The sequence below is a fragment of the Fundulus heteroclitus genome, chromosome 19 (genome assembly GCF_011125445.2).
Source record: "Fundulus heteroclitus isolate FHET01 chromosome 19, MU-UCD_Fhet_4.1, whole genome shotgun sequence".
Classification (NCBI taxonomy): domain Eukaryota; kingdom Metazoa; phylum Chordata; class Actinopteri; order Cyprinodontiformes; family Fundulidae; genus Fundulus; species Fundulus heteroclitus.
This window is the reverse complement of record NC_046379.1, coordinates 2,407,299-2,431,587: the sequence shown is the minus strand read 5'-3', so window position 1 is coordinate 2,431,587 and position 24,289 is coordinate 2,407,299. Positions and strand designations below refer to the sequence as shown.

The 24,289-nt window shown below is 40.0% G+C and overlaps 1 protein-coding gene across 7 annotated transcripts in view; it reads right to left on the bottom strand.

The window, feature by feature from the left end:
* Window positions 1-15,924, bottom strand: part of kidins220a (kinase D-interacting substrate 220a) — a 71,267-nt gene extending 55,343 nt beyond the window's left edge. For 5 of the 7 annotated variants that reach the window (XM_036150660.1, XM_036150664.1, XM_036150665.1 and 2 more), the window contains exons 1-5: window positions 15,765-15,924; window positions 7,636-7,794; window positions 4,018-4,116; window positions 3,337-3,435; window positions 1,155-1,253 (exon numbers count right to left, since the gene is read on the bottom strand). In XM_036150660.1, coding sequence (XP_036006553.1) covers window positions 1,155-1,253; window positions 3,337-3,435; window positions 4,018-4,116; window positions 7,636-7,767 — 429 coding nt within the window. In that variant the 5' untranslated portion in view covers window positions 7,768-7,794; window positions 15,765-15,924. Of the gene's footprint in view, window positions 1-1,154; window positions 1,254-3,336; window positions 3,436-4,017; window positions 4,117-7,635; window positions 7,795-10,385; window positions 10,412-13,965; window positions 14,071-15,764 lie in introns of those variants that run through there. The other 2 variants (XM_036150662.1, XM_036150663.1) reach the window with 2 other exon arrangements.
* Between the last annotated feature and the right edge of the window lie 8,365 nt (window positions 15,925-24,289).

The window sequence follows — 24,289 nt, the reverse complement described above, 5'->3', positions numbered from 1 at the left end:
TGTAGGGCCAGAGGACAGAGGTGAAGTCATGCAGACTGAAACCACCGATCAGCGTCAGCGCTGCGCTCATAACAAAAACTTTAAGCTGCCTTAAACAGCAGGTAATGCAGGAGGGGACGTGCTGAAGAAAGGTGAAGCTGCAGCGATGCCTACGGCGCCGTTGACTTCATCCTCACTAATAATGCAAACATCTTCTGGACTACTGTGCGTCTAACACAGGGGTGTCAAACATACGGCCCGCGGGCCACATCCGGCCCACCGAACAATTTAGTCCGGCCCTGTGGCTAAATGCATTATCATTATTAAAAAAAAAAACTCCCAGTGTTCTGTCGGCCAATGTGGCAATAAGAATTGTTGTCTTAATGCCAAAAAGAGCTCATCAGATTTGACTTTCACAAGTGGAGCAGTACTGCTTTAGCCATAGTGCTCCACTTGATTTATGAATGTGAATAGTTTTATTATGTATGTCTTATTTATTATGTATGTATGTTTTATTATGAATATCTCAAATGATATGGACACTACAATGGGAAAGTAGGAGAGGAAAGGAAGAACAAGAAGAAAAAAAAAGGTGAAAGAAAGAGGAGATAAAAGGAAGAGAATGATGAAACAATTATTGAAAAAAACATGTACTTCTTTTAATTGAAAATATGCAGTTCCTATATTGACCACGAGGGACGCTGTGTTTTAATCAGCAGATGGTAGCACTGAGCTTCAGATGTGGAAAATTGATTTTAAATCATTTCTTAATTTTTATCTGTTTGATGTATTTTGTCATGCAGGACAGTGTTTTTAAGTTCCAAAAAATGTGAATAAATGTTTTTCAACATTGCACAATCACTGTGAAATTGCACATACATTTCTTAAAAACGCTGAGGTTATTCATAATATATTGTGTAAAAGTGAAATTTATTTAACATAAAAATCAACAACAAGTCCACTTTTATTAGTTCTATTTAATCTTGCAATGAGTTAACTCGTGTGGCCCTCTTGAGATCAGATTAAGCTGAATGCGGCCCCTAAACCAAAATGAGTTTGACACCCCTGGTCTAACACGTCCCGCTAAACACATTCAAAGTTTTTGCATGTGGAAATGAACGCAGATCATTCTTTAATGCTCTGTATGTTGGGTCCCAGTTCTGTGGCTTCAGTACCTGGCCGGTGATGTTCGGATTGGCGCCTTTTTCCAAAAGCAGCCGGGCCACCTCCGTCCGGCCTTTATAGGCGGCCCACATGAGAGCCGTCCATCCTCCCTGAGCAGAAAAACCAGGGCAGGTCAGCAGAAAGATCCAATAGAAGAATAATTACAGGATTAAAGCTTCTTCCTGCTAAAATAAAGAGCAGCAGTAGAGATAAGCCACGTCACATTTCTGTCTTGCAGATTAGACCAAATCTAGGCAGATTTGCAGCAGGAAAATGTGCTATTTATGGACGGAGTGACACAGTTTCCAGTGAGTGACACACAATGTGGTTTATTTTAATCCGTCTGGATCAGCGGCTGGGACTTCTCCTGGACAGCTCAGACCCATCCTGAACCGCAGCCGCGTCACTCCCATCCTGGTCAGACCTGCAACCTTCAAAAACTGATCTGAACACTGCAAAAACAGATCTAAAAATAAGCAAAATGTTCTTAAACATAGTGTTTTTGTCCTTGATTTGAGCAGGTAAATAAGATCATCTGCCAATGGAATGAGTATTTTGACCCCTAAATTAAGATAATTAGACATTTAGCACTTGAAATAAGATGATGGAGATGAATTGTTCCCATTTTAAGCGCAAAAATCTTATTCTGTTGGCAGATCATCTTATTTACCTGCTCAAATCAAGGACAGATACACAAATTTTAAGAAAATGTTACTTATTTTTAGTTCTGTTTTTGCAGTGAACTTAGTTTTTCTACGAACCGTTCAATTATAATGTCCAGGACTCGTTAAAACTGGATCGTCTTTTTAATTTCAACGTCTAACCCGAGGAAAGAGCGCCGGTATTTTATCCCACCAGGACCCGACTAATGAAGGAAAACCAAACCTGGTTCAGGAAACGGCAACAGATCTCAGGAGCAGAGATAACTGTTCAGTGCCAAGGCAACCAGGTTTAAGTTCATTGATTTTTTGTGAGACAGGAGCCAGCTCACAGAAACTGATTCGATTTCATGTCCATTTCAGAGAAAGTAAATTAGGTTGCTTCTCCAGAACTGAGGCGCCGCTTCGAACAGAAACGGGAATAAACGAAAATTCCCAAACTGTCAGGGTTTAGGTCAGTTTTAATCGACACTTAGCCACCACTTCTCTTTATAAAATACTAAAATTGAGAATCTATAATGAGTAGTTGCTCAGTCCCACTACAAGTTGTTTTTTTTTACATAAATATTTATGTAGAGCACAGAAAACCTCTGATGTGACCATTTTATCACTTTAAAACCTTTTAGATTTCGTCATAGCAAGATAAATCGTATTAATGCTTTAGACCGTTTATCCGAAACGACAATTAAACGTTTTAAGCCATAAATAACACTGATGAAGTTGCTCACACCTTAGATATGTTTAATCTCAGGGCTCAGGAGTAACTTCCTCTAAGAACGTCATCAGGTTCTGATGGAAACCAGGAAGAAATGTGAAGGAACGGAAACAACCAGTTACTATTTAGATATTTTGGTATTTACTTTTCTTTTCCTTTTTTTTCATTTTCTTTTTATCTTTTATACGTTGTTTGTTGTAAAGTTAGCAACTTTGTTCAGTTTTTTTGTCTTTAAACGTTTCTGCCTAAAGAAATGACAAACATGAGGGTTTGATTAGTAATAAAATTCCTGATTACATCATTTACAAGTTCATGTACGTTCTTTGTTATAATCTTTTATATAATAATATATATAATAAAAATATTAATAATAAAATATATATTTTATATATATATATATATATATATATATATATATATATATATATATATATATATATATATAATATATATATATATATATATATATATATATATATATATATATATATATATATATATATATATATAAAATTAAATTGTAATGCCTCTTCATTAAGAGATCTTAGCTTTGAGGAAAAATACATAAATGTCCTTTTTTTTCCTTTAAATCAATCATGAGGCCGATTTATTTACATTGATATAGTTTAGAGTAGCTTATAACCACTGAAATTACATTTATTATGGCAGCTCCTGATGAATAGAAAGAACGCAAAAGCTGGAAGTTTAGTGGAATTTAATTTAGTTAAATGTACTTACATGATAGCGCTATATAAGGAATATAAGCACATTTTATGACACACACACATATATATTTTGCCATTAACGGTCTGTTCTCACCATGTCTCTGTGCTCCAAGTTGGCATTGTTCTCCAGGAGTTCCCTCACCACCTCGAAGTGTCCCTCCTTGGCGGCGGAGATCAGCGCCGTCCAGCAGTCCTGCACACAGTTTCAAGCCGTTACTCCGGTGGACTTCCCAGGAGACAACAAACCCGGCAGAACCCCCGGCCAATCGGGCAGCCCATACCCACCAGCTGATCGTACCAGGTGCTCATGGGAACCCGGTGCCGCATTGATGCTTAGAGCCAGAGAGCAACGTCAACAGAGCGGCGACTGGAGAATCTAACCCTCCTGCTGTCTGCTACAGCCGGAGTAAAGCCCAGGGCTGAAACACGCCATGAGTAATGGCGGGTAATGAGAGGTGTGTGAGGGTATGAGTGTTGAGGCGGGAGGGAGACTAAACGCGTGAGTTAGTGTGTGTGTACAGGGGGCCGGCTCCTGCAGAGGCAGGGCGTCGCCTGGGGAGCAGATCCTGTCATTTGGTTAAAAGAGTTCACCTGTAATGAGATGTCATTATGGCTCATGGTGGCTCATAATGACCGAGGCTGAGCTGTGACTGGGGCTGACCTCAGCAGCATCTAACATCAAAGCCTCCGGCTGCATCTTTTGTTTGTTCCAGCGGACGACGCGGTTCCCATGAGCACCGCGTTGATCAGGCGGCGGCGGCGTCTTCACGCTTACAACATCGTCCATGTTGACGGTGGCTCCTCTGCGGATCAGCTCCTGCACGATCTCCAGAGAGCCCAGCTCTGCTGCCACCATCAGGGGAGTCTGTCCGTTCTGCAGCGTGTGGGGGAAGAACAGCAGGGGTTAGCACGCCGCTACAGGCCTGTCCTCATCAATAAGCTCCTTCAAAATGAGTTCACCAACTCAATGAGAAAAGTTTATTATTACAACAACCTCTGCTGAACAGAGTGCTTCACAACGATCACATCACAGGCACATAAAAGGATAAAACTAATGAAATTGAGTTACGAAAACAATAACAATATTGGTAATAAAAAATAAAAAAAACCGACATGAATAAAAACCTAAACACTTAAGGCCCGTTTACACTACACCTAAAAACCAAGCCATGCCGAGACCGGTCCGAGCTTGGTCCAGTTAACTGAGATAAATGCAGCCGTTTACACACAAGAGTTTTCTCGGTTATCTTGGTTCCTTGGTTGCTCCTCGCCTCCTAGTGACGATCTGCGGTACTACTGTTCTCTGGGATTGAAGGCGGGACCGAACAAATCAAAATGGCGGCGCCCGTAACATTCAGGATGTTATTGTTAGACAGAGTCGGCTTTTGGGACGTGGATAAGACAAACGAACGTCTAATAAGGATTTACAGACGCAGGAAACAACAACAGGTGCTAAGCAGAATCATCTCTAGAAATCGTGTGGCACGGTAAGGAAGCTAGTATTATTATGAATGTCTGAAATTTGTCTGAATGGAGTGTGAATTGGGACGTGCAGCCAGACACGCCGGAAAAAACGCGGACAGTCAGCTGACTGTAAGGGCATGACGCGGTCTGCTCATGCGCTCTTCGTTATCAGGGAACCGGGCCAAAAAAAAACAGTCCGAGACCTGCTAGGGAACTGGTCCGCAGTTAGCGCGGTCCGGTTCAGTCTGCTGACCATTTACACACAAGAGTTATCTCGGTTACCGAGCTCGGACTGGTCTCGGCTCGGTTAAAAAAGTGTAAACGGGCCTTAAATCTCAGTTGCACACTGCAAAAACGGATTTAAAAATAAGCAAAATGTTGACTGCAGGTCTGCTGGTGGTTCCTAGAGTCTCTAAAAGTAGAATGGGAGGCAGATCCTTTAGCTATCAGGCTCCTCTCCTGTGGAACCAACTCCCAGTTTTGGTCCGTGAGTCAGACACCCCGTCTACTTTTAAGATTAATCTTAAAACTTTCCTTTGTGACAAAGCTTATAGTCAGAGTGGCTCATGTTACCCTGAGCTACCTCTATAGTTATGCTGCTATAGGCCTAGGCTGCTGGAGGACATCAGGGTCTAATTTTCTCACTCTACTGATTTCTACTGTTCTCCAGTTTTGCATTGTATTACGTTGAAATGACTGTCGTCATTTCAGCTTTTAACTTTTTGCTCTCTCTCTTTTTCTTCATAGTAGGTACACCTGGTCTGGCGTTCCGTTAACTGTGACATCATCCAGAGAAGACGGCTCACCCGCTACTACCATCTAATGTAGAACAGATTACTAGATCAATGTGTGCTTCTGTGCTTTTTTGTCTCACTTGTTGTGTCTCTGCTCTGTCTTCTGTAACCCCAGTCGGTCGAGGCAGATGATCGTTCATACTGAGCCCGGTTCTGCCGGAGGTTTTCCTTCCCGTTAATGGGGAGTTTTTCTTCCCACTGTCGCTTCATGCTTTCTCAGTATGAGGGATTGCAGCAAAGCCATGTACAATGCAGATGACTCTTCCTGTGGCTCTACGCTTCTCCAGGAGTGAATGCTGCTTGTCGGGACTTTGATGCAATCAACTGGTTTCCTTATATAGGACATTTTTGACCAATCTGTATAATCTGACCCAATCTGTATAATATGATTGAACTTGACTTTGTAAAGTGCCTTGAGATGACATGTTTCATGATTTGGCGCTATATAAATAAAATTGAATTGAAATTCTTAAACAGTGTTTCTGTCCTTGATTTGAGCAGGTAAATATGATCATCTGCCAATGGAGTATTTTGACCCTTAAATTAAGATAATTAGTAATCCTGCACTTGAAAGTTAGAACGTGTCTGTAAATATATAGTTTTAATGCATATTTGTTCCTCACAGAGATTTATTTCAAGATTTATTCGTTTTGATCAATTTGGCTTCGAGTTAAAAAAAATAAAGAAAATAAACTGAATTTCACTTTACCACAAACTTAATAAAAAAGGACTTTTAATACAGAAATGTGGTCCTGCTGCACAGTGTCTCTGTGGACCATACAGTTTCTGCAAAATATCTAATAAAAAAACAGTTATGCAGTTATTTTTATTATGTCCCTATTAAATAAACTCAAAAAATAAAGATCACAGCCTTCAGCTCGTCTGAGTTGCTGGTTCTGGTGTCTCATTTTCCGCTTAACGGCCCAGAGACGCTGTCTTAAAGCAAAGACTCAAGCCGTAATCCACACGTGTCAAACTCAAGGCCCGCGTGCCGAATGTGGCCCATGAAGGCAATTTATCTGGCCCTCAAGAACCAAAAAAAGGCATATCATGTCATAAAGTAGAGGCATATATCCTTTTAAATTGGCTAAAACTGCCTCTTGTAGCGAATGTTGATTTTTTTACTGTGTAGTAACACCATCCTGCCACTAGATGTCAGATTTCCTACAACACATTAAAACAACCCAGAAATGTCCAAAGAGAGAAGAAGTGATGCAGAATGATGAGTTTAAAGTGTAACTCACCCCAATATCAACTTTTTTTCATATAAACTGTATAAACTGGGCCTAAGGTGCTACTTTTATGTTACTATCCATAATATTGATATTTCTATGTGACTTGAAATGAAATTTTTAAATCAACAGTATCATCTATGCAGGAGCAACCGGCCGTTTTAATGACTTCATGATTCCAAAGTGGCATCATGAAGTAGAAATGAGTTTGACACCCATGTAATCCATGCTTTTTTTGAAGAGATAAGGGGAAAACATCCAGCAAACAGCCTGAGTCTGGGAATTGAACCCAGGACAACTGCGTCGAGGACTATATACCTGTAGCCTCTGCACACGGTGCACCTGCTCAACAGAGACATCGTTCCCAAACCCTTTAACAGACTTTGCTTTATATTCCCCTGAAGGCTGCCTGCTGCTTGTGAGCCCTTGACAGTTTTTCCTTCCACCAAACTTTCCACGAAGAGCTATAGTACAGAGAATTCTGTGCCAACAGCCAAGCCGGACGTCTCACAATGATTGTGAAAGCCAAACGAACATTTCTGCCATAAAAAAAAAGTTACTTTTTATTGGTCTGATGCTAGAATAACTAAAGTTAACAGAAATGCCTGAAATATTCTAGTGTGGAGTGAATGTTTCTTAATTTTACTTTTTGAATTGAATTACTGAAATTAAATTAACTTTTTGATGAGATTTTAACTTAAAGATACATATTTGTTTATGCCTGCTAACTAGGGAACCTCTTAGGAGTCGCCAGAATAAGCGTCTTTTACGGCTTCTTCTACGGCGTCATGCGCCCGTCTATTCTCGGCCCAACAGTCAGAATGACAGTTCACTTTCTCCTTGTAGGAAACATGAAACTCCCGCTGTGTTCACGTCCTCCTGTCCACCCAGCGGCCGACTCACATCGCTCCTGCAGTCCACGTCTCTGAACTTGTCCAGGTGGGCCCTGACCGCAGCCAGGTTCTCCTCCTCCACGTAGATGAAGAGGCTCTGGACGGCCAGGGAGGTCATCTTCAGGGAGGTGGTGGTGTCCATGGCTGGCTGCTAAACCCCTCGGCGTCGCTGGAACACAGCAGGAAATCAAACAGGGGTTCATAGGAAGGACCAAAACCTGCTGCAGGTCCAGCGCTGTGGAGAAACGGGTTAGAAACACAGAACCAGCAACAGGCAGGAGATCGAGGCGCTTTGAAGCAGGTTTATAAATTGTCCTTTAATACTGCAAACAGGGAAGTAAAAGTAAGTAAAATTTTCTTTAATGAGTATATTTTGTCTTGATTTGAACAGCTAAATCAGATTATCTGCCAATGGATGAGAATTTATACCCCTAAAATAAGATAAATAGACATCCTGCACTTCAAATAAGATGATGGAGATGAATTGTTCTTATTTTAAATGCGAAAATCTTATTCCATTGGCAAATAGTGTCATTTACCTGCTCACATCAATGAAAAATACACTAATTTCTTTTTTTTCCAGTGTCCTGTCTAGCAATGTGGCAATAAGAATTGATATCTTATAATGCCAAATAGAGCTCGACAGATTTTGCTTTCACAAGTGGAGCAAACAGCTTTCGCCATAATGCTCTGCTTGATTTGTGCATGTAAATAGCTTTATTGTGATTCCTGCAGGGAGAATTTCAAATTATATGGAAACTACAATGGGAAAGTAGGAGAGTAAAAGAAAAACAAGAAGAGAAAAAAAAAAAGAGAAGAGGTGAAAGAAAGAAGAGATAAAAGGAAGAGAATGATAAAACGTCTTCCGTCTACACTAATTTCAAGAGGATTTTACCTACTTTTAGTTCCCTTTTTGCAGTGAATGAAACAAACTAAATAATCCCCACCCTCTGTATCGCTGGAGCGGCGCTCCGACAAGCAGAGACACACGACACCTGCGGGCCGCCAGGTGAGCCCACACTCCCACAGGTAGAAACACAGACCACGCCCCGAAAAGATGTCGCAACCACCTGCTGAACAACCCGGGGGAAATACTGATGCTGGCGTAGAAATACATAAACAGATACAGAGACGGGTATTTTTGGCTGTTTTAAGCCGCCATTAGCTTTCGCCTTTAAAGCTTCACATTTCATGTGTTTGCAGATGGAGACAAGCATCTGTGACAGGCCACAGGGAGGCCATGCTGCAGCCTGCATGCTGCTGTCAATAAATGGACCCAGAGATGCCCTGCAGCAGCAAAAGCTGCACACTCTGCAGAAAACATCATTGGTGGTTTTAAATACTGCGTTAAAACGATTAAATTGTTCCATTGCTGGTATTAAAGGAATAAAATTGTGTCTCCTTTAAGTGTTTGTGTCGCTTGGCGCGATGTTGTTGGTTGCATGTGATCTCCTTCAGCGCCTCCTTCCAGCTCATGTTTCCTGTTTGCTATGTCTGCTGCAAACGGCAGCCAGGAAACTGGACACCCCGTGGGTTTCTGTCCACGGCGGCTTTTTGCTGTGAAGAGCAAGATTTTAATCACTTGAGCTGTGGGTCTCAGCAGCACGTTGTCCTGGATCTTATTTAGGGGTATCAGGGTAAAGGGGGGATGGGTAAAACTGAGTGCCATTGTTTTTCTTTTTTTTTTAAAAAGCATCTACTTCACAATTATGCACTACAAGATCTCAATAAAATACAGTAAAGCCAGTCGTGATGTGACAAAATGGGAAAAATTCACTTGGACTGGGCGATATGGCCTAAAAATAAAAAATGCTAATTTTATTACACCAAATCCGATTGATTCCCCACCTTTTCACTTGACAAAAAAAACAACTTGTTTTTATGTCAAGCATTGCATCTGGAAGTCTATCTGGGTTTAAAGTGCATCTAAATCCAAGCTGAGAAACATGCTGGTAAAACAAGATGGCCGCCCTGTCGTAGTAAACTATGAGAATATAACTAAGCTTAAATGTTTGCTGCTGGTAGTTTTAACAGTGAGCTGAGAACAGAATTCACTTCACCTGTGAACTTTAAACTAATAAAAAAGCAAATGAATAAATTAAAGTGTAAAAAAAGAAAGAAAAAAGTTTCCCGTTTACAATATTTTGACATTGTATTTTCCTAAACATATATTCAGCATCGCTGCTGTTCTCTTCATGGAAACACAATGAGTTCACTAGCAAAATAAAATCCTGATTTTACTAAAATAAAATCTTAAAAAAAAAATTGTAAATTTGAATTAATCGATTAAATCGATTTATCTCCCAGCCCTAGAAGACACTACACTGCATAAAGGGAACTAAAAATAAGTAAAAATTTCTTGAAATTCGTGTATTTTTCCTTGATTTGAGCAGGTAGATAAGACTATTTGCCAATAGAATGAGACTTTTGCACTTAAAACAGGAACAATTCATCTCTAAAATAACATAATTAGACATCCTGCACTTGAAATAAGACGATGGAGATGAATTGTTCCTATTTTAAGTGCAAAAATCTTATTCCATTTGCAAATAGTCTTATTTACCTGCTCTAACCAAGGAAAATTACAATGATTTCAAGAAAATTTCACTCACTTTTAGTTCTGTTTTTGCAGTGTATGAGCAAAAACAAAAAGATAATTACATATAAATAGCCTAAAAAAAAGGAAAACTTCTGTAAAAACTAAGCATGAAGAGCCACAAATGAAAACCAACAGGTCCCTAAAGTCATGCTGGCCGTTACCAAAGGTCCAACAGCCGCTGGTTCTGTTCAGCCGCTGGTTCTGTTCAGCCGCTGGTTCTGTTCAGCCGCTGGTTCTGTTCAGCCGCTGGTTCTGTTCAGCCGGGTCCGTTCAGGCGTAAAGCTCGACCTGAAAGTTGTTGACTCTGGCTAACGAAGCTGCTGCAGTCCGGCCGCTCCGCTCACCGTAGGTAAACCATCTCTGAAAGCCCAGGGAGCCAACAGACGCTCTCCAAACTCTGATATTAGATGCAGCAAAGTTTCCCAACAGGCGCGTTGGACCGTGGGCTCCAGTTACAGCGAGGCCGCTCTCTCTCCGCTGCCAGAAATATGACGGTGTGGACTTTGTGCGTTGGGGATAGAAACACAGCAGAACTGCTGCAAAGCTGAGCGCCGTTTCACTGACCTGCTGTGCAGAAAAGTAGAATCCAGGTCTGGATCTGAGCTTCTTTTAGGGACAGCTTCTCTGGATGCACGATATATATCGGCCCGATAAAACATCGGCCGATATGGTGGAATTTTATATCAGCCCGATAAGTAAATTCTTCCGATAAAAATAGCCGATAAATTAATTAAATGTGGTGGAATTTTATTCAGGCAGAGTAGCCCCAAAGCAGGACAAGACCTGTGGATTTTGCCATAGACATCATATACGTAGACGCGTCATAGGGCGCAGGTTCGCACGTCAACGTCACCGCCATATTGTATGTGGCAGAAAAAAGTCGAGTTCTGTTATTGTGAACGTGAATCAGAAAAGATGCCTCATTCCTGTGCTGCAATAAATACACACACACACGCATATATATATATATATATATATATATATATATATATATATATATATATATATATATATATGTATGTGTGTGTGTTTATGTGTTATGAATATAAGGATAAATTTGTTAAATCTAAACATTGTGGTCTTCATTATTTCATAAAACCGTGTCACATGTGAACCTTTAGGAACAGACTTTTTGGGTGAGTATTAAAGAGGTAAAATTAATAATATGAGGAAAAAAAAGTCCTAAAGTAAAAATAAACTAACAAACACAAAAGTGATAATGTTATGATAAAAACATCATATTATGAGAATTAAGGGGGAACATTTCCAGAATAATCACAGTTTACAGAATTATTTCACTCCTGGAGTAATAGGGCCAGGTTAGATTATTTTAATTATTTTTATTCTTTAGGAGAGAAAATTCAGGAGAATGAAGCTAAAGGGATACGAAAATAAACTTGTATTATTACAAAAACAAAAATACTACGAATACAAAGTATATTCAGAGATTAAAGTCCCTCTGATGCTGTTTAAGTGACTGAGTAACTGCAGATTTGCCACATTTAAGATGGCGGACGCTCTGACGCATCGCAGCATAGGCAGAACCCGCCCAATGACGCGTCTACTCTTATATTATGTCTATGGATTTTGCGTTCCTTACTATCAGGACCCAGGCTTGGCTCCATTATTGCCTGACTATAAATAAACAAAATGGGTATTAGAAGATGACAACAGCATTGCAGTTTGCAAAACCTGTTCAGCAAGAATTTCGAGAGGAGGAAAGAAGAATTTGGGTTTTAACACAACAAACCTATTAGCTCACCTGAAAAATCGTCATCATGGCACCTCATTTTTGAGAATGCACTTTTATTGAGTTTATTGAATTTTTATATGCATATGTTAGTACAGATAATTTCATGTTCGAAAATTATTTGACTTGACTCCAGAAGTACCTTTGCTGATAGCCTTCTAAACATTTTTTAAGGAGTTTCACTTTTTTCTTTGACCTTTAAACCATAGATTTGTTCAGTAATTTTTAAGGGATGCTCTTTGTATTCTAAATTGATTTGTGTCTTTTGTTATTAAAAGCAAATTACAACTTTTTTGTGTGATGGTATAAAAAATAAACATTTGAAGAGCCAAAACCTTTTCTTTGCTGTTATAAATATACCACAGCTGCTAAATAATTCGTTTTTCATAGCACAAGCTGCAAATTATGTAAAAACTATATTGAATATGAACTTATCGGTATCGGTATCGGCCATGAAAAGCAAAAAAATATTGGTTATCGATATCTGTTAAAATATTTAATATCGTGCATCACTAGCTTCTACGTCTGTTTGGAAATGAATCAAGAGATGTCCCAACCACTGCCTATAACACTGCAAAAAGGGAGCTAAAAGTAAGTCAAGTTTTTGTGAAATTAGTGTTTTTATCCTTGATTTGAGCGGGCAAATAAGATAATCTGCCACTGTAATGAGATTTTTGCACTTAAAATAGGAGCAACTCATCTTCATCGTCTTATTTCAAGTGCAGTATATCTAATTATATTATCATAGGGGTCACAATACTCATTCCACTGGCAGATAATCCTATTAACCGGCTCAAATAAAGGACAAACACACTCATTTCAAGAAAATTTTACATTTCTGCAGTGAAACGCATCTGCCATCGTTAAAAACGACGGGCTGCTGCTCAGAGAAGCCATCTGGACGTCTTCTCTTGTTCCTTGAAGGGAACGCGAAGTTGTCCAGCTGCCTTAACCAGTTCCTCCGTCACACAATTACAACCTGCCTTTTGGCATTTTAATACGTTCTAATCTTTAGGAAAGAAAAATAAAAATAAATAAATAAATCAGAAACAAAGAACAGGAGAATTCCATCGCACTGCAAAAAGGGAACTAAAAGGAAGTAAAATTTTCTTAAAATTAGTATATCTTTCTTTGATTTGAGCAGCTAAATAAGACTATTTGCCAATGGATTGAAATAAGATGCACTTGAAATAAGATGATAGAGATGAATTGTTTTTATTTTAAGTACAAAAATCTGATTCCACTGGCAGATAGAATGATTTACCAGCTCGAATCAAAGAAAAATACACTCATTTCAAGAGGATTTTACCTACTTTTAGTTCCCTTTTTGCAGTGCGGAATCGGTTCAACCTTCACTTTCATTTATACTACAATTAAAAAAAAAACACATTTATGCTTTAAAATTGTTGCTTTTTGTTTTAGCAGTGCTGTTTTTCTAACATAATAGCAGCGGGTAAGTTGGGGGGGGTTCTGTATGAGGGATTCAGTGGATCAATAAAAGGCTCATTAATGATTCAGAAAGTTGTGCCCATCCATCATGACCGGACTCACTTCCTGCTCAGAGCGGAGCTGAATTAATGGCCTCCAACTCCGGTTTCATCAAAATACCCCCCCCCCCCCCCCCCCAAATGATCCCCGAGGTGGAGCTACTGCAGCTCGGGTCAATGTTCCACATGCCTGCCGGTACAAAGGCCCCAGCAGCTCAGTCAGATGTGGGGGATCAATGCTTTATCTGCTGAGCTCTCTTTCACTCAGGGATCACCTGCGTCTCCAGATCACACCGTGTCCCACAAGTGGAAAAGAGAAGAACCCCCCCCCGCCTGCTTTTGTTTACGCCGACACACCCTCCTCACCTCGGCACAATGGCCGGGTGCTCACGGCGCACGAGGACCAATCAGTGAAGCTCTGGCTCCCCCCTGGAAGCATCAACACACACCACACCCTACAGCTACTAACGCAGAGAAAGAGGAAAAAATGGGCAGAGCTCTTACCTCTGTGTGGGGTAAAGTTAGAGGAGACCGACGAGTTCAGGACCGGCAGGGTTCAATAAGCTCTGGCGGCTCAGGCTCAGCATCCCCCGCTTTAAGTATCTGCTGAATATTAGATGAGGGGGGCCGGCCCAACGCCCATCGCTCCCCGACACAAAGGACACGCAGCGAGCAACGCCCTAAAACCCACAAAGCCCAGATAAAAACGCGTTTAAACTCAGGATAATTAGCCCCGATTCAGTCTGAGAGCCGACCGCATCACAGATAAACGCAGATAAAACCCTGAAGCTCGTCACGGCTGTTAATTAGTACTTAATTAGTGACGTGTTACGGGACATGAAGCTTAAATTCACGTTAAGGGACTGTAGGTCAGAGCAAGAAGCAGCTTCCACTCTTTCCCCGCAGCTGGACCTGAACTGCAAAAACGTTTGATCTACAGGAGCTTACAAAAGTATTCACACCATTTAAACGTTTCATCTTACAAAAAAAACACAGAGCTGTAAATTTAACAGAAAATGGCCTTTTTGAAGTTTGTTTGTTTCTTTTGTTGTTGTTTTTTTTACAAATGAAAACCAGCCTAGAAGCCCAGCTGGGGATCATTTCAGCTCGGTTCCGTTTCTTGCTTCAGAGAACATCATGAAGACCAAGAACCCAGCAGACGGGTCAGGGAGGAGGTTCTGGTCCAGTTTACAGCAGGATCAGGTTCTACATCATCCTCCCAGAGTTCTGATCATCATGTGGATCTGGAGAGAGGATGGACCACCTGCAGACCTACCAGGACATGGACGTCCACCTGGACTGACAGGATGGACCAGGAGAGCATTGATCAGAGAAGCAGATAAGAGGACCATGGTGGCTCTGGAGGAGCTGCAGAGATCCACAGCTCAGGTGGGATAATCTGCTGAACCATCCTGGAATAAAACCTGCTAAGAGGCTGCAGCCACTGGGGTGGAGGTCCACCTCCAGCAGGAGAACCACCCTGAACCTAAACATCCAGCCAGAGACACAACGACATGCTTTAGAGATCCACTTTAAAAATGGAGCAGTGGCCTAGTTAAAGTAAGGACTAGGGACTGAAAACCTTTTCTGACTAATTATGAAACAATATATTAACTAACATTTTGTCACAGGAAGCCATTCCAAGCCTTTCCATCTCCTGCCAGCTTACGCTAAGATCACATGAAACCCGTGGTTGGAAAAATGTGGGGAAAGCTCAAAGGTCGTGAATACCAGCAGGTTTTATCTGGAGCATAAATAACCAAAATAACATAAAATCACCACCATGAGCAGAAAACAGCCAGTCCTGTTCAGCAGGGAGAAAGCTCTAAATTTAACCAGTCAGCTGCTTCTGGCCAGAACCCGCGCAGGGTTCGGTTCCTGCGGCTCAGCTGTTATTAAAACCACGGAAAACACTTTAAAACACGAGTGGGTTCCTGTAGTGTGGGTCAGGAACCACGTTTTTCTGCAGTTTGGGTCAACTTTAAACAAACAGGGCGAGCATCGCCACAAAAAAGCTCCGATATAAAGTTGTTTATATCGTGTTTCTGGACATTTGCCCCGGTTTTCCCCCTCAGACAGCCGGACCGGACCGGACCGGACCGGACCGGAGGAGACATCTGCCCGGTGGATCATCCGGGGTCACCAGCGAGGAACCAGCAGAGCCCGGCGGCGAACCCGGTTCGTTTAGCGGCAGGAAGCGTTAGCGGCCAGCGGCTAGCTGCTCCAACAGGTTCCAACCGGAGAACTTTAACGCCTTTAAAAGCGATTAAACCACTAAAGTCACCGAACAAAGAGGCTCTTACCCGGACCCGGCTGCTCTGGACCCGCCTTTAAAAGTTCTTCCTGCCGGTTGAATCCTGCTAAACGTTAGTTTTTCTCGGTCGGGGCATGCCGGAGACCAGGGTTAAAGTGTTGCCTGCTCCCTGCAGCCTGACAGACCGAGGCTCCGCCCGGTTCCGCTCCGTTTACAGGGCCAGAGCACTGAGCTATATAATACACTGGAGTGCTAATCACCGTCTGTTTGAACGAGTCGCTTTGAAGCCACCAGCCGCCATATTGGTACTCCCTATTTCCCCCCAGTAACTAGGGAATATGTGCGCTACAGCATTAAATAACGAGGATTTTCTCATGTTCAGGGCGGGCTTAAAACTTTTAAAATGTCAAATGCCATATAGTTTTATGTTATGTACTAAAACTATCAAGTACTGAGAAAGTCATGTGCTGAAATATTTTGCATTTTATTCATTTAAATATATATGTTTAACATTTATAAATATATAAATAACAATGTACAACAACATATATTTACATATGTGTATACATATATATACATATATACATATACACATACTTATATATACATATATGTATATTTAATATGAATAACATGGAAAATATTTCAGCACCTAATTTCCTAGAAGTTGATAGTGTTAGTACATCCACTGACTGTAGAATTACCTGTGAAACGTTTTCACTCAGCCAGAAAACTGCTTGTTGTTGCAACCAAATCCTGTGGGATTCTGTGAGAGTAGGGAGTAGCAAGATGGCGGCCAGTGGCTTCAGTTTTTCGGCAAAATCAGCACTCCAGTGTATTATACAGCTCAGTGGGCCAGAGCCGTCGGCTTCACGTCGGGAGCCCCGCCCCCCGGAAGCCCCGCCCCCTCCAGAAGCCACGCCCACAGATTCACTCAGACAAGAGCACAGGGTGCACAAAGGTTTTACTGGAGTAAAAATATTTTAACATATTTTTACTCCAGTAAACGTAAAAAGTAGTCAGCTGAGAAAATTACTCAGGTGAGAGTAAAAAAAGTATTCTGTTAGAAGTAAGTTTCACTGTTGTAACATACTGTATGTATATTTACTCTAAGTATTACATTTCAAGTTTAAAAACAATGTTTGAAAAACAAGGATTTAGAAGTGTTTTTTCTGCCTGATTTTTTTTTGTTTTTTTGTAAGACTTCGACTTAGACAACTTTATTTGTTATTTTGTATGCACAATGACATTAAATGTAGACAATGCAAGAGAAGTCACAGTGTACAGGTGAGTACTTTTAAAACCATTTCTATGTGCAGAAATTTGATTGTGCAAAGGGCATTTGTGCAAGAATACAGCTTGTAATTTACCGTAGATTTAAAAAACAGTATAAGGTGCAGCAGTGATTTGAAAGTAAAGCAATTGAAATGTAAACAATGCAGGAGAAAGTCACAGTGTACAGGTGAATATTTAAAAAAAAAAACATCTGTATGTACAGAATTTGACAACTAAGAGTTCGGCAGCATTTGTACTGCTAGATGGAGATGCAATGATGCGAAATGTGCAATATACGAATGTTGTGCAGAGTTTATGAGTTATAGTTCAGCAGTTCAGCAGCAACTATGTTTTTCTGTGTGTATTTTTCATTTTTGCACATAACTTTATATTTATGTCTGTCCAATTACATAATTTTTATAAATTAAATCATCAGCTGTTATGACTAGTTACTCAGTACTTGAGTAGCCTTCTTACTGAATATTTTTTTCTCTTACTTGAGTAATTTCTTGGCTGGCTACTTGTTACTTTTACTTGAATAAAAATATGTTGAAGTTGTCCTACTCTTACGTGAGTTTCTGGCTACTCTACCTGCTGCGAGTAACTTCATGAATAAAGAACAGACGTGTTTTAACCAAAAATGGACAAGAGAGACATAAAGCTAGCGATCATGTTAAAATCAGTCTTCTTATTTGTACACAAGCTTTGTTATTCTAATGTTATTTCCTATAACATCTATAGATGGCTCAAAGACGAGCTGACGTTTCAGCACGGCTGCCATCTTGGATGGGTCTCTCACGTACCCCAGTGCATTTATTAACGCGGTTTGGTTTGTTAGCAAGGGCCCAGATGTAGTTCTGATACAGGATGCTGTTACACATAACAAATGGGTTTGCATGCTAAAATACTTTGTTTTATGCTCTTTAACAAAGACAGACATATTGGCATATTAATGTCTAAAGAAACACATACTTTCATGCTGAAGTACTTGGTTTTATATGCTTAAACAAAGAGACATATAATATATATTAATAAATTAATAAAGGGAAAAAATAATAAAAGAAAAGCTTGTTTAAAGGTATACATACAATCGTGAACCGTATTTACACACCAGCAACAATAATTTAATTCTTATTTTTGTGTGCTGTGCATGCACACATGAATACACACAGCTTTTTTTTTTTTATAAAAAAAGGCCTGGAAAAGTGTTCTTTAAAATTTCCATGTCATTCCAGAGTCTCATAATACCCTGCTTGCAACTGGGGCTGGAGCTTAAGACACTTGAAAAATAATGTTTTTGCACAGATAATTTCATTTATACAAATTTCATAAATATATTTAAATGAGATTTTGGTGCACTAAAGTCTGCTTTTGAGCAAAAGTGTCTGGGTAGATGTGGTCCTCTTAAAAGGTAAGCATGGTTGTTAAAAAAACACGCTGTACCTACCACGTATCTGACATTTCTCCATTTTAAGAAGATTTTAATTTGTCTATAATAACTCTGCTCTAATTAGAATTTTAAAATCTCCCTCTGCATCAACCACCTGTGCTGGAGGGCCAAATTTCATTAGTATTAGTATAATCCTTTAATTGCAGTCTGGGGTCACACAAAGTCAGCCCAGGGGCCACAAATGGCCCCCGAACTACACTTTGGACATTCCCAGGAATAACAGGATTACTGTAGGTTTGAGGGATTGAGAAAAAGTCTGAAAAATAGCTGCTTTCTAAATTATTTGCATAATGTACCCAAAAAAATTGCCTTATTGCCAATTATGATTCCAGAATGGTACAAAGATGGTTTCCCAGCACAGCTGTGCTAAGTTCTGCAACTTTATAAGTTAATCTTTTTCCATCTTTTAATGTTCTTTATCTTTAATTAGCCACACTCATCCAAGGACCTCTATTCAGACTTTGGAGCACGGTCTCATTAAACTTGGCTACAAACAGCAATTGTTTTGAAGCACGAGTGACCCAGATCCAGCTCTGATGCTGAGCAACGACTCAAAATGTTTTCTAGAACAAGAAAACAGACAACAATTAACCTAAAACAGAAAATCCTTCTTTTAAACAGGCAATCATGCAGTAGCCCTTTTCCCCTTCTTCAGATCTATAATGGTTTGCAGATCTCCTTTCTTCTAAAAGACAACTAACTTTGTCTGTGGTCCGTTTGTTTTGGGTCATTGTCCTGAGTCTAAACTGTTTTGGCTGCCAGTGAAGCCTGCACGATGAAAGCTGCTGCTGCAGAACCCCGTCAGACAGTTTAAAGGTTTAATGGGGATTTTTACAACGGCGTCTTATATTTAGAAGTAAACAAGTGGGTCTTTAAATTAGCTTTAAAAACACCAACAGAACCCGCCTGCCTGATGTCCTGAGGGAGGTTGTTTCACAGTAAAGGGGCACGGAAAGAGAAGACAGCGCTTTAGGGATTTTTAGAAGGCTAGTGCCTTGAGATCTGAGAGCTCGAGGAGAGACGTACAAATGCAAAAGGTCCGAGAGGTCAGAGGTCACCAATCCGTTTAAGGCCATGTAGATTAGCAACAGGATCTTGAAGTCTGCTCGAACATGACAGGGCAGCCAGAGAAGAAATGTAAACACTGGGTTAATGTGCGCATATTTCTCCGTTTTATTTACAACAATATTTTAACAATATATCTTCCTAAACATATTCAATTCTATTGAATTTGACTTATATAGCGCCAATTCATGAAGCATGTCATCTCAAGGCGCTTTACAAAGTCAAAATCAATCTGATTATACAGATTGATCAAAAAGTTCCAGCATTCACTCCTCCTGAAAGAGCGTAGAGCCACAGTGGACAGTCGTCTGCATTGTTGATGGCTTTGCAGCAATCCCTCATACTGAGCATGCATGAAGCGACAGTGGAGAGGAAAACTCCCCTTTAACAGGGAGGAGAACCTCCAGCAGAACCAGAACCAGGCTCAGTGTGAACGCTCATCTGCCTCCACCCACTGGGGCTTAGAGAAGACAGAGCAGAGACACAGAAAGCTCAGAAGCTCACATTGACCCAGGAGTACTTTCTATGTTAGAGAAGACAGAGCAGAGACACAGAAAGCACAGAAGCTCACATTGACCCAGGAGTACTTTCTATGTTAGAGAAGACAGAGCAGAGACACAGAAAGCACAGAAGCTCACATTGACCCAGGAGTACTTTCTATGTTAGATGGTAATAGAGGATGATCTGCCTCCCCTGATGATGTCACAGCTAACAGAACGCCAGACCAGGTGTACCTTCTATGAAGAGAGAAAATGACAGAGAACAAAAAGTTAAAAGATGAAATAACAACAAACAATGCAGATTGGAGAGCAGTAGGAGAACTCAGCAGAGAGAGAGAAATAGACCCTGATGTCCTCCAGCAGCCTAAGCCTATAGCAGCATAACTATAGAGGTAGCTCAGGGTAACATGAGACACTCTGACTAGAAGCTTTGTCACAAAGGAAAGTTTTAAGATTAGTCTTAAAAGAAGCGTGGGCTTCCATGAAGAGAACAGCAAGCAATGCTGAACATATATTCAGTATCGCTGCTATTCTCTTCATGGAAGCCCAAAGAGTTCATTGGCAAAATAAGACCCATATTTTCCAAAAAAAATATAATCATAAAAAAAATTGCAAATTCGAATTAATCAATTAAATCAATTTATTGTCCAGCCCTAGAATCCAGGGGCAGAGCTGGAGGGGGGTTTGATTGACATGTCACAATACCAGGTCACTCCTGTACTGTAGGTGGCGCTATGTAACACAAATTGTTGCAATCCAACCAACTAGAGGAAGAATGTTACAGTACATAAAAGTCAATTGTATCAATCAAAAACTGAAGAAAGAATTGCAGAAAAGATGAGATGTGGAAGAACAGGAAGATAGTTTTGTAGGAATAAAAAGACAGGAAACTGGACCTGATTATAACTATACTTCATTATACTTTTTTAAAATACAAAAGTACAATACAGCGAGCTGTGACCACTGTGGGGAGGATGAAACAGGAGAACTTGTTATTCTGGTATGTCTGAAATACAAACATGGAAAAGAATTTAGGCTACAATTTAAAAAGATTAAATAAAAAGTTTAACATAATAGGCACATTGTAAATTAACTCATAGAGCAAATAGAAATTAATATAAAAAGGATTAATAGAATTAGATTTTTCTAGTGTTTGTTTATACATGTATTTTGACATTTGTTTTAGTTTTTTATGTTTAAAATATTTTTTTCGTTTTGATCACACATATTGATTGAAATTAATTTTGCTACATTGAATAATAAAAAAAAGACAACACCATCAAGAACCACACTCCAACCAGAATGTGGCAGTAATCCACACCTCCAGGATTTTTTTTCTTTTGCCAACCTCTAAGAACTAGAGAATGAAGAAGAGGAGGCAGAAAGAATAGAGTCTAAGAGGAATATTGGAAACTTGGAATATATAATAGTTCAAGTTTGGACTGAAGATAGAAACGTTTATTTTCTAAACAGACCTGTGCCTTTTTTTTTCCACCCCCTCTTCAAGGTCCTGTGTACTAACTTTGGCTGAGTGGACCTGTGTTTTCCACAGTTTTAGCAGAGACCAATTTATTAAAGAATGTTAAGTTATGTTAACGGTGCAGGGTTAGGGATTTTTTTTTTATTTCCTTTTGTCCTCCTAAATGGAACGAGAGGTACAGTTAAGAAATCATTTTATCTGTTGTAGTACTTTGTTTTAAAGGGGTACTTGTGAACTTGGTCATTCTCCTAACCCCCCCCCCCCCCCTCCTTTCCCCATAGAAAGCTTTGCTCCCCCCAAATTAAAAAGCCACTGCTAGACACGTCCCACTTGCAGACAATCTCATGAACGACCCAGAACTTGTGTCCCCTCATTAGAGGAGCCTGTGGATCCCCTAATGATCTGGCCTTCCCTCCTGGACCACAAGCCGATCTCAGATGAGGGAGTATGGAGGGATGGGAGATCATTTATATTAACTATAAACCAGACACACTCCGGTGCTCCTTGTAGGATTTCTGTAAAAAAAAATCATCCAATTTGTCCAAAACACGAGAATTGCCCAGTTTTTCATGACAAAATATCTACTTCAGTAAACTGCGATCACCTGGGGGAACACGACAAGAAAAAAGCATGTTGAAGCTTGCTTACGTTTTTCTACAGAAGATTAGGACAAACATTTAAAACACCTGGAGTAGGGCTGGGCGATAAATCTTTTTAATCGATTAATTCGAATGTACAATTCTTTAAGATTTCATTTTTGGAAAATCTGGATTTTATTTTGCCAATAAACTCATTGGGTTTCCATAAAGAGAACAGCATGTGATGCTGAATATATGTTTAGGCAAAGTATTGTCAATATATTGTTAAGTAGAAACTTTTTTTTTACCATAATATGAGGTACTTCATTTACTTATTTACTTTTTTTTTAACTTAGTTTGAAGTTCACAAGTGCAGTGAAGCCTGTTCTTAGCTCAATGTGTAATACCACTAGCAGCAAATGTTTTGTTATATTTTCATTGTTTATAATGGCACGGCTGCCATCTTGTTTTACATGTTTCACAGCTTGTTTTTAGTTGCACTTTGAATTCAGGTCAACTCCCTGATGAATGTTTGACATAAAAGCAAGGTTTTAAAATAATTTCTTTAATTTCTTTTTATGAAACAAGAAGGAGGAAAAAAATCGATTAATCGGATTTGGTATGATAAAATCAGAGATTTATTTTTTAATCCATATCGCCCAGCCCTAACTGGATAATATATGCTGATCAGAAGACGAGAATTAAACTGAACACTGAAGTTCGGAGGTGGGAGTATCATGGCGCGGGCCTGAGTTTAACGTGGTACCAAGCAGACTTCATATGACTGAACAGAGCGCGAGTGCAGGAACCCAAAGATGATCTGAGGACGAGACGATGAGCTCACACTGAAAGGCAAAGTCAAGATTGGTTTCAGAGAAGTTAAAGAAAGCCGTCGATGAAACTTCAATCCAGCTGGAAAGACCAGCAGAGTCAACAGAATCCTCCAGAACCTTCAAGAGCTGAAAACACGTTGTAAAGAAGAACAGCAAATAAAAATAAAAAAACATGAGCAAAACGTGGCTATTTTCTCCACACAGAAAACATGGAGAAGATGTCGCAAAATAAGGCTTTTCTGCTACGTAAAAAAAAACACATTTCAATAACCGTGACCCTCAGCCATTCTACTTTAACTTAATTTACGGATTCATTTGTTGTCAGTTTTGTTGTTTTAATATTTATTAAGCATAGATTAACGTATTTTTTGGACTATAAGTTAAACTTTTTTTCAAAACATCATGTTAGGCTGACCCTGTGACTTATATTTCAATCTTAAATGGAACAACATGAACCAAGTACATTACCGTCTATAGCCACAAGAGGGCGCTCTAGGCCTGTGAAAACTAGTGCTACTCTTGTACCACTTAAGAATTAATTGAAACATTAACTTATAAACCATAAAGAATGAACACATGTACACGTTTCATTGTTTCAGTCTGCATTTAATGCAGCAGAGCGCTGCGTGGTGCAGCTCTAAGGACCCAGACCATGACAGAATCTGTTACTGGGCCGTCTGTGAAGCTAATAGCAGCTAGCGCTAGCTTACAGCTCTGTTTGTGGGTTACTTCTCTGATGCACGAATTTTAAGTTGCTCTGAAACATCCATGTCGTACTGTTAGCTTAGCACATAGCACGGTTATGCTTACGGTCTAATTTAAGCGTAATTAGACCAAAATGCTCTGATCAGAACTTTCCTGGTTGGAGTTGGTGGCTTTTTATGCTAATTTACCCGATTCAACCTCCCAGGTGTGTTCCATGTTCTTCAGCTGGTTGTGGATGCAGCTGAGTAGTTGAATAAGCTGCTTTAGCAGATTAAATGTCATTTTTTAGTCTTGGATTGTGTGAAATAAATTTCTAAATAAATACAGTTTATAGTCCAACATGTCAAAATGCCCAATAAAAATAAAGGTTGCTGAGAAAAGGACTCATGTGTTCAACACTCATCTTCCCCATTTCTATTTATGCATCGTGACTAACGCTGCAAGGCAACCAGACCCGCCCCACTCAGACTCAGCTGCCACAAGGAGGACCCACTTCCCTCACTGGACAAAACGAAAACATTTATTAGTGTTTAAAAATAATTTCTCTTTATTTTTGCCACATAAATCAGAATGCACTGCACTGTTATACAAATCTTTCTGTAAATTTCCTTTCCGACACAAAAAAATACCCATTATGTTACTCTGGCGCGCACACACACCACCACGCACACTAGAACAAGCCGTTTCT